At 38.7% G+C, this 11634-nt stretch overlaps 2 protein-coding genes across 2 annotated transcripts; both read right to left on the bottom strand.

The window, feature by feature from the left end:
* Positions 1-7960: 7960 nt before the first annotated feature.
* LOC142164307 (uncharacterized) lies at positions 7961-8446 on the bottom strand. Its single transcript, XM_075222245.1, has one exon. It carries the CDS (start codon positions 8444-8446, stop codon positions 7961-7963), a length of 486 nt encoding a protein of 161 aa, XP_075078346.1.
* Positions 8447-8948: 502 nt separating this feature from the next.
* On the bottom strand, positions 8949-11183 carry LOC142164306 (uncharacterized). The gene is made up of 5 exons (XM_075222235.1): positions 10627-11183; positions 10054-10429; positions 9665-9786; positions 9229-9482; positions 8949-9073 (listed from the first exon to the last, which is right to left on the bottom strand). Exons 1-5 carry the CDS (start codon positions 11181-11183, stop codon positions 8949-8951), a joined length of 1434 nt encoding a protein of 477 aa, XP_075078336.1.
* Between the last annotated feature and the right edge of the window lie 451 nt (positions 11184-11634).

Below are 11634 nucleotides of genomic sequence, written 5' to 3'. Positions count from 1 at the left end.
CCGATAACCCCTTTCCTTTGCTAACCAGTTCCATTGCTCCTAGGATGACTCAACGAAATCTTTGAGATGAGGTCTTTTGGCTGGTCTCCCGCAGGACATGTCACCTCTGAACCAAGCGTGATACCCCAGGGAAACTTCTCCTTTAGCCCTAACCAACACACAAGTATTTGCCGTCAAATGTTGACACTCACTCCAGATCTGGCTAACTTCTTCTTCGGGGAACCGACTGTCAGGACTGATTTCATCCACTTGGGTACTCAAGTCTTCATCTTTCGGCACTACTTGATACCTCCCAAGTTGCCTCAAAACCCGATACGGTGCATAGGGTTGGATGCTTTTAAGTCCCATCAACAGAAAGTGGGGCCTGGTTGCCGGCATGTATATGATTTCCTCAACAGGCAACCATCCGAGCGTCCACTGGATTTGGCTGGCAGTGAGAGTTCGGAAGAATGACATCCAAGCTGTGACTCCCTCGGGTAGACTAACCCCTTTGATTCTTGTGTAAAATTCTCCAATACAAGTCTTCTCGGGCGAACCGTAACCCAAGAGCTGGGAGTTGTGGCATAAATGATCGGTCATCCACATTTGCAACAATAGGTTACATCCCTCGAAAAAGTCACCCCCGTCTCGGCAAGCAGTGAGAGCCCGGAAGATGTCAGCCATAATCATAGGCGTCAGAGTGCTTTTATCTTGGGTGAGCAAGGTACTGACGACCCCAACTACTTTCAAATCAATGTTTCCGTCTTTCCTTGGGAATACTATAAGACCCAAAAAAGCTATCATAAAAGCTACCAGCCTGTGTTCATCCCACTTCTGTCGTTTATCTCTACTGCATAGTTTGAAGTCTAGCTTATTGAACCCGCCCACGTGGCCATATCTAGCATATATGAGGCGGAGACTGCAGAAACCTTTTGCAAAATCTGGATGGTGAAATGTTCGGGGTATTTTTAGGGAATCCAAAAACCGGTGTACAGTGACGGCCCTGGGTGCAATCAAGTACTTGAACCTTAACGGAGCTTCATCACTTCCGATGTCTCCCGCTATTTCTTCCAATGTCGGGGTGAGATCAAAGTCCGAGAAATGAAATACATTGTGTGCTGAATCCCAGCAAGTGACCAATGATCTGATAATATCACCCCGAGGCTGGATGTCTAGTAAATCCGGGAGATCTTTCAGATACTTCTTTACTTTGTCTTGCCCTTCCTTGCCTAGGTCATTCCACCATAATCGCAACTCAAAAGGGATCTTGGTCATTATTGAAAAGGGTTCGTTTTGTATTGTGCTCATCCTGCACATTTATTAAGGTGATTATGCCAACGAAAAAACTTTTATTTGACTCAAAATTTAACTATCTATATTCTTTTCCAAGATTTTTTTTCAAAACGATGGACTCGGTTTTCAAATACGGCCTTTTAGCACTTCGGGAACGAAGATTTTAAGGCTACGAGAGTCAACCGGTCAAAAATCAAAATGATGACCAAATATGGCCGTTTATTCAATGTCAGCCTTCCGGCGTCCTACTTAGGAACATTCGGCTATTTTTTGCAAAAACGACATCATCCGACTTGTTTATAACGAAAATTAAAATAGACTTTTTGGCTATTTTTTACAAAAAGGAAGGTTGGACCCGATGATGGTTGCCTACGTATCTCACACCCAGTGAGAATCAAATCAGCGTAGTTCGGGCAAATAAACTAACTGATTTTGAAAACAAACATATTTTCCCCTTTTTTTTAGCGAAAGAAACTATTTTTCCTTTTCGTTTTTTTTTTTGAAAACAAAGCAAACTAAAATAAAGGACTTTTTCCTACACAGTTTCTGCTTTTTTGGGTAAACAAACAATTTTAAAAGTAAAATATATATTTTTTTAAAAAAAAAAAAATCGGCAGAGTTCCAACAGTACTTGGACACTGGGTTTTTCTAAAATAATAAATTAACTCCCTTACTGTTATTTCTCTCTTTTTCTCTTTTTTTTTCAATTTTCCAATGTTCCCGAGATTCAAAAACCGGTCAACATGCGGGTTCGGAATAAATGCACAGCACAAATAGGATGCAGCAGGATGGCCTTTTCATTTCAGGTTGCTAGTCCTAGACAGACCCAACCCCTGTGTTGAGTCCCCTAAGTCAAATGCAACATGATGCAAATAATCGTTCCTACTAGGGATCCAGCATGAAGTCATGTTATTCTATGTTCAAAACCTGAGTCGGTGTTCTAGACTGTGTACCCGAGCGGACAACTCAAGTCGAGGAGGGGGCAACTTACCGGGAACCAAAAGGTCATCCGGCTTCGTAACTTGTCCGAGCCTCTCTTTTTTATTTCAGGGTATGACACTAACAGAATAGGGAGTCTCAACCAGTAAGCACATCCCCGGAGGTGAAGAGAGAAGGGTTCGGCACAGTTTATATATACAGTCAAATAATATCAAAGCGGTAAAAGCAGCATTTAGCACATTAGGCTCAAACATGTAAAAATCAGATAAAGCCAAATATAACAATTTATCTAAGCTCGAATTTCTAAACCTGAACCAGTGGTTCTGGGTTACTCTTCCCCAACAGAGTCGCCAAAGCTGGCACACCTCCTTTTTCCGGCACCGCTAGGGCACAAGGAGTTTTTCCAATTAAAGGACAATCGAAACGGGATTTGTTTATTTATTTCAGAGTCGCCACTTGGGAGATTTTAGGGTGTCCCAAGTCACCAATTTAATCCCGAATCGAGGAAAAGAATGACTCTATATTACAGTCCGCGAACCAGAAATCCAGATAAGGAATTCTGTTAACCCGGGAGAAGGTGTTAGGCATTCCCGAGTTCCGTGGTTCTAGCACGGTCGCTCAACTATCATATTCGGCTTGTTTATCCGATTTTATATACAATTATGAGCTTATGTGCAGATTTTAACTCTTTACCGCTTTCATTATTATTATTATTATTATTATTATTATTATTATTATTATTATTATTATTATTATTATTATTATTATTATTATTATTTTACAGGGAATTGCAACGTTGTGAAAATGTATTTCGAACCGCGCCACAATCAATGTACCCGTGATCGTCGACACACTTTGACTCCGTTGAGATGTGGATTTGGGTCACATAAATGTGCACCCGAGTTTAAGAAGATTAAATTATTAAAGGCGCGCCTAAATCGACTAGCGTATCATTTACTTTGGGTAGGGCCGTGAAATTTTGCTAAACGGTCCATCCCGAAGTCTAAGCAATTTTAAAGCAAATATTTACTGAGGGCCCCGCAAATTTTTATTCGGCGAGGCTCATCTCATTCTTATTTTTTAAAAAGGAATTTGCAATGTCATGGACACGCATCTCGAACCACGTCACAATCAATGTACCCGTGATTAGAGACACATTTCGACTCCGCTGAGATTTGGATTTGGGTCACATAAATGTGCACCCGAGTTTAAGAAAGTAAGATTAATTAAGACGTGTCCTAAAGAAACTAGCGTGTTGTTATTTTGGGTAAGGCCGTGGAGTTCGCTAAGCGGCTTATCCCGAGTTCTAAATAATTAACACATACATTTTGTGAGGGCCCCGCAATTTGCATTTTTATTTGGCGAGGCTCGTCTCATTATTCTTTATTTTATTTTTATTTTTTTTAAAAAAAAAAGATAATCTTAGAATGACTACATTTTTCTATTAAGTTTAGTCTCTAAAATAAAGAAAGAAAATCCTAATTAATTAGGAGTTAGAAAAATTAAGAACATGTAACATACTAATTGCTAGATTAGGACCAATATTAAATGAAAGAATTTTAAAGAGAAAAAAAAATCTAAATTATAAATAAAATAAGAAATTCGACAACTAATATTCAAAAGAAATCAAATATAGCTAGATTGAAGCTCGCATTGTTATATATAAAAAAACAACTATTGGAATTAATTATTCATAACCATTTGAAACTAGATTTAACCACAATTACTAAAGCTTATTAGAAAGATTATTAAACTTAAACATTATCTAGTCTTGTTTGGCTTTAACTAAATTTAACTATCCATTCATGATTGACCTACGGTTGACCATATTAAAACTTTCATAGCTAGTGAATTAACCCATTTTTGCCAAGCTGATTCACTAAAGACCAACTTATGTTATTTTTCTCTTATTCCAATTATTAAACAGTAATACATGAAATAGCCTAAATACAATCAGTAAAAGAAACGAAGAAAAAAGCGAAATTAAAACTTCAAAGTTCCATTCTTCATGTATTCATGCTTCACATTTTTCAGCTTGCAATAGCTAGTATTACAGTAGTGTACCTGATATTTAAATACAAGGAAAGGAAGAATAGGATCAGCAGCAGTAGAAATAGCGCAGCAACAACAAACAACCAGCAGTCAGAAAAACCCAGCAGTAGACTTGAAAACCAAACAGAAATTCCAGCAACCACTCAATAAAGCAATAACAAAGGACCAACAGTTAACTCAAGAAGCCAATTGAAAATCCCGGAAGCAAACAGTAGGCAGAGATCACACTCCGGAATACACGGAAATAGTATTCGGATATTTTAGAAATCCTCTTCTTCAAGATTAAAAGTATGTTCGTATCTCCTCTTTAGTTCTGAAATTTTTATCTCTCCCAAAATTCTTCTCCCTTTTTTTTTAAGTGTCAAAATGAGTCTCTTATATACCCAAAGCAAGACCCAATATTCTTTCACTATGTGCACCCTTTAACTTTTATTATTATCCATACTTTTACTTTAGTAAAAGTAGTCAACGTGGGCCCCCGTGTTCCCTCTTTTTGAAAAGTAGTCAAAGTGGGCCCTCATGTTCCCTCTTTTTGAAAAGAAGACATCATTACCCACCTTTTCCTTTTTGCTTTTATCATTATGTCTGGTCCCCACCATAATTAAATAATCTGTAATTGGTTAATTCCCGTTTTACCCCTAAAACTACTGTTACGCCCCGATTCAAAAATCTGTTCAACTTCAAAATTATCTAAGAACCTAAAATTAAATTACCAGCTATAACCAATCCTTAATCCAGTTCAATCAACAAATTCAAACTTAAACTATGAACAACAAATTAACAATCGAAATTATTTTGACTGAACGATATTTTTAACAACACATATATTTGCAGATTCAACAATATTAACAAATTCAACATAACCAACAAATAGATTTGAGTTTCTAAATTCAATATCCAATTGATCTTTAAACTAAATCTAACAACATTACAACCAAGATGAATATTCAAATTAAATCAAGCATTTAAAACATAAATTCACATTAAATCACTGGATTAAGAACGAACTTCAACCAAAAGATGAACACGAATTTAATCTAAACTAATCAATAAAATGGATGATTCAAGTGATTAAACTAACATATTTCTATATTACAACTAAATTATTTTAAACGAATAAAAATAAACCGAAGAAGAAATAATTGATTGAATTTCAACTCGAATCTAACCACATTAAAATTAAACTAACAATTCCTTTTTTACACAAATAAACGAAATTAACATGAAACAAACCAAAAATAAGTAATTAAATTTCAATTTGATTCTAACAACATTATAAATTAAAACTAACAATTTTTTTTAAATTAAAATTAAGCTAACAATTTCTTTCACATACTAACAATTAAACTTAACAATTTCAATTTGAATCTAACAACAGTAAAATTAAACTAACAATTTCTTTCACATACTAACAATTAAACTTAACAATTTCAATTTGAATCTAACAACAGTAAAATTAAACTAACAATTTCTTTTACAAATTAAATAAAAACACATGAAATAAACGGAAAAACTAATTAATTAAATGATAAACACGAACAAAACAAGAATCAAACATTTAACGATTTTAGATCCGAGAATATCAAAACAAAATACGGATAAAATGAAACTCAAACCCACTAACCGGATCGAAGCGACGACGAACTCGAATGGAAAGTAGTTTGGTCGTTTGGAAGAGGACGAAGAAGGAAACGCCGCAGCAGCCATGGCAGTGAAGAAACGCAGCAGTAGCAGCATCGTAACAGTGACGACGACAAAGAAGCAACATGGGCAGCAGCCACAACAATGGAGAAACGCAGCAACAGCGTCGGAGAAGAAGAAGCAACAAACAGGTGACGATCTGAAGAAGAAGAAGATAGTAGCAACGACGAGCGGAGAAGGCCAGCAACGACGTGAAACATGGAGGAGAAACAGTAGCATCGGGCAGCAGCCATGGCTGGAGCAACTCGACGAATGAAGAAAGAGAAGCAGCAGTAGCGACGAGCGAAGAAGAAGAAACAACGGGCAGCAATGCGACGGGATCTCGTGCTCGTTTGAAGAGCTTGGAGACGCAGCCATGGCGGACAGCAGTGATGGGATCTTTTGATCATTTTGAAGAGCTGTAGGCGCAGCCATGGCGGGCAGCATGTGAAAAGGAAGAAGAAGCAAAGCAATGGACGCAGTGGCAAGATCTTGAAGACGCAACCATGGCGGACAAGAGAGGGAGATCGACGAGTTGTGTGTGTATGCGTCGCGTATATATGCTGTGTGTGACGTGAGGGAGAAGGGGTGTCATGGGGATGCCATGGGAGGAGATTTGGAGAAGAAGGAGAGAAAGAGAGGAAGAAGAAGAGGGGGGGGTGCGGGTAGTCTTAGGTTTTTTGGTTTATTTTTTTTTGTTTTGTTTTGTTTTGTTTTTTATGAAAAATGAAAGAAAAGGGGGTTTGGGGTCTTTTGGGTTATGGACTGGGTCGACCCAGTTCGAAATGGACTGGGTCGTTTGGGAAGATTGGGTCTCTTTGGGCTTGTGACTTAAAATTGAAGAAAATGCCCAATCTGATCTCTTCTATTTTTATCCTTTTCTATTTATTCAATTTCCTAAATAATAATAAAGCTAGAATGCTAAGATTAAATTATAAAACCCAAAATTATCTGGAAATACTAATTAACTTTTAATAACAGTTAACACACAATTAAATAGCGACTAACGAGAAAATCACACAATTTGGACAATAAGTGCTAAAAATGCAACGTACATTATTTTTATGATTTTTTCATTTTGTAAACAAACTTAATTAAATATGAAACTCAAATGCGACATATTTTTAAATTTTTTATTAATCTAACAAATAAACATGCATAGACAAAAATGCAAATAATTACACATAAATGCCACGAAGAACACAAAAATTGCACACAAAGGAAAATTGTTTTGTTTTGAAATTTTGGGAGTAATTCTCATATAGGGAAAAAATCACGTGCTCACACATATGCCCCACAATGTACCAAAGGACCCAATTAAACCCTCATTCCTCACAACTCAACAATGTTTTTCCAAACCAACCAACCTAATATCCTCACATATCAATAATTATGCCAACAAATACACATATATAAGAGTACCTAGATTTCCACTTTCTTACACCTATAATAGAAGAGACAAAGAATGAAAAGAAAAGAAAAAATCGAAAAGAACAAACAAAAGAGAGAATCATGTACTTACTTGAAAACCTTGTGATGACCGGAGATGGAAGAGTGGGTGAGTAGAGACGAGGGAGAAGAGAAGGGGATTTGGTGAAGAAGGGGAAGGGGTTCCATTAGAATAAGGGGAAGGGGGAGGGTTTTGTTTTATTTTTGTGTTGTTGTTATTGGTAAGCGGGGGGGAATAAAAGAACGGGGAATGGGATGAAGGGGAGGGGTTCTAATTAAAAGGGGGTGAGGGGGGGAAGAAAATAAAAAATATTAAAATTTGATACCTGACTTCGCCAGGTCTGTGGCCGGATCCGTGGTCAGATCCGCGGCAGCGGACAGAACATTTGCAAAATCTGTGGTTGATCCACGGTCAGATTCGTGGCCGCGGATTAGGCGTCCAATTTTTTTGTTATGTTTAAGCCTACCTCTGGGATACTTACGTAACCCCGACGAATACAACAAATTAATGGGTTGCCTCCCATGAAGTTCCTGATTTAACGTCGCGGCACGACGCATATTAGCGTATTTAAAGTACGCTCAACTGTGGAGGCTCGATCAAATGGGTCACTGCCACTTCCTTTGCTTCCTCCATGCCCACATAATATTTCAACCTATGCCCATTGACTTTAAACGTGCGAGAGTCATTACTCGCAGCAATCTCTACAGCAACTGTTGGCTGAATTTCAACCACACGAAAAGGCCCTGACCATCGTGACTTCAATTTGCATGGAAACAACCTCAGACGTGAGTTGTATAGCAATACTGTATCTCCATGTTTAAAATTTCGCTCAATAATATTCCTACCATGTATCATATTTATTATATCCTTGTATAATCTTGTTCTCTCAAAAGCATGATATCTAAACTCATCAAGCTCGTGCAACTCTATTACTCTACTTGTTCCTGCAGCTTCACTATCAAGATTCAATTGTCTCAACGCCCACCAAGCTCTATGCTCCAACTCTATTGGTAAATGACATGCCTTCCAAAACACCAACTTGTAGGGCGACATGCCAATTGGAGTTTTGAAAGCGGTTCGATACGCCCAAAGTGCATCATCTAACTTCTTCGCCCAATCTGTTCTAGTTGCATTCACAGTTTTAGCCAGCACACTCTTTATTTCTCTATTCGAGACTTCCACTTGCCCGCTTGTTTGTGGATGATATGGGGTGGCCACCTTGTGGCGTACATCATACTTCTCTAACAACTTTGCAAAGGCTCAATTACAAAAGTGAGTGCCTCTATCACTAATTATTGCCCTTGGGGTGCCAAATCGGGTGAATATGTTCTTTCTTAAATAACCAATTACCCCCTTTGCATCATTTGTAGGGAGTGTTGTAGCTTCTACCCATTTGGACACGTAATCCACAGCGACGAGTATGTACTTGTTGCCATATGAGCTGACGAAAGGCCCCATGAAGTCGATTCCCCATACATCAAACACTTCTACCTCCTGAATTGGGTTCATGGGCATATCATGTCTGCGGGAAATGTTCCCAGTTCGTTGTTATTCGTCACAACCCTTTATGCATAGATGTGCATCTTTGAACAGTATTGGCCAGTAGAACCTCGACTCCAAGACTTTCGCAGCTATCCTTACTCCCCCGAAGTGCCCACCATATAGTGATACGTGACATGCCTACAAAATAGAAGAATGGTCTATCTCAGGGATACATATCCAGATCATGTTATCAACACAAATCCTGAATAGATAAGGCTCATCCCAATAATACATGCGATAATCACGAAAGAACTTTTTCTTTTGAGCAGATGAAAGGTCATAAAGAACAATACCGCTCGCCAGGTAGTTTGCAATGTCTGTATACCATGGCACTTCCTCGAGACTCGTGGCTAGCAGTTGTTCATCTAAAAAAGTTTCTAGAATTTCTTCTACCTCAACCTTCATTTCATATCCTTGAAGCCTAGATAAATGGTCAGCTACTTGGTTCTCCGTTCCCTTTTGGTCACAAATCACCAATTCAAATTCTTGTAGCAGTAGAACCCATCGAATTAAGTGCGGTTTTGACTCCTTCTTCTCAATTAAGTACCTGAGAGTAGCATGGTCAGTAAAAAAACAATTACCTTCGAGCCTATCAGGTATGACCTGAACTTGTCAAAAGCGAACACCACTTCCAACATCTCCTTCTCGGTCATAGTGTAATTTAGCTGGGCTCCACTCAGCGTTCTACTTGCGTAGTATATTGGATGCATGATCTTATCTTTTTGCTACCCAAGAACTGTTCCCACAGCATAGTCACTCGCATCACACATCATCTCAAATGGTTGCTCCCAGTCGGGCACAACTATGATAGCTATTGTTACCAGTCTCGTCTTTAATTCCTCAAAAGCTACCTTGTAGTCATCAGAAAACACAAAAGGGTGATCTTTTTGAAGCAATTTACACAAGGGGTTAGCAATTTTGGAAAAATCTTTTATAAATCTCCTATAAAAACTGGCGTTCCCAAGAAAACTTGTGATTGCTTTGACGGAGGTGGTTGGTGGAAGCTTTTCTATCACATCAACCTTTGCACGATCCACCTCAATACCTTTACTTAACACTAGGAGCCCCGAGACTATGCCTTCATGTGCCACGAAATGGCACTTTTCCCAACTGAGTACCAGATTAGTCTCGATACACCTATTCAAAATTCGCCTGAAGTTCACAAGGCAATCATCGAATGAATTCCCTACCACTGAGAAGTCATCCATGAAAACCTTCATTATTTTCTCTACCATATCTATAAATATGGTCATCATGCACCTTTGGAATGTGGCAGGTGTGTTGCATAGGCTAAACAGCATTTGCCGAAAAGCATAGATTCTATAAGGGCAGGTGAACGAAGTTTTCTCTCTATCCTCCGGGAAAATAGAAATCTGATTATACCCCGAGTACACATCCAGAAAGCAAAAGTGAGACCTCCCTGCCAATCTATCTAGCATCTGATCAATGAATAACATTGGGAAATGGTCCTTCCTTGTAGTCAAGTTCAAGTTCCTGTAATCCATACAGATTCGCTAACCTGTGACTGCTCATGTAGAGATCAACTCATTCTTCTCATTTTCACTACTGTCATACCTTCCTTTTTTGGTACACACTACACTGGGCTAACCCAGTTACTGTCAGAGATGGGAAATATGATTCCCACATTAATCACTTCCTTTTTCACCACTTCTTTCATGTTGTGGTTCAACCTTCTTTGATGTTCTCTAGAAGGTTTGCACCCATCTTCCAGTAGAATCTTATGCATACAGAAGGCCGGGTTGATCCCCTTAATGTCTACAATAGTCCACCCAATTAAAGTCTTGCATTCAGTTAGTACTTGCAAAAGTTGTTGTGCCTTCACATCTAACAAACTAGCTGAGATAATAACAGGTAAAGTTGAGTCAAGTCCTAAGAATGCATACCTAAGATGGGATGGCAATGGCTTCAGTTCCAATTTTGGTGGCTCTTCTATTGACGGCTTAGCTAGAGGAGTTTTTCTTTCCTCTAAATTCAAAGGCTCAAATTCAAGCTCCCTCTTACAAAAACCTTGGCCTTTAAGAGCAAGTACCCACTCTGCCAAGTCTTCACCATTAGCTTCATCTAAGTTCATGAGACAAGCTGCAAGAGGGTCTTTAATGCTCAAAGATTCATCTTCCTCATACAGGACTATATCCACCGCATCTATTAGAGAGCAATTAGCAAATTCACTTGGTCTCCGCATAGATTTTTGCACGTTGAATGTTATCTCTTCATCAATTAATCCCATCTTGAGCTCTCTAGTTTCACAATCAATTAAGGCTCTCCCAGTGGCCAAGAATTGTCTTCCCAAAATTATGGGAATTTCCTTTTCAACCTGACAGTCAAGGATGACAAAATTTGCTGGGAACAAAAACTTCCCAACCTGCACCAATACATCATCTAGAATCCCAAAGGACCTCTTCACTATTCGGTCAGCCAGTTGTAGTAGCATAAACGTGGGTCTAGCTCTTCCAATGCCTAGACTTTTGTAGATATCTAGGGGCATAAGGTTTATGCTTTCTCCCAGATCACATAGTGCCTATTGTGCACGGGATTGTGAAACTCCCTGGGTCAGATAACTTCTCAGCTATAGGTCTCGTCACAACAACATTGTAGGTCTGAGTCAGTATAACCGTGGCCAAGTCTTGAAAGTCGAACTTGCGGGACATCAAGTCCTTCATCATCTTCGCATAACCAGG

Source organism: Nicotiana tabacum, chromosome 1 (genome assembly GCF_000715075.1).
Source record: "Nicotiana tabacum cultivar K326 chromosome 1, ASM71507v2, whole genome shotgun sequence".
NCBI classification, from domain to species: Eukaryota; Viridiplantae; Streptophyta; class Magnoliopsida; order Solanales; family Solanaceae; genus Nicotiana; species Nicotiana tabacum.
Note: the sequence above shows the minus strand (reverse complement) of the source record. Positions and strands in the feature narration are given on the sequence as shown.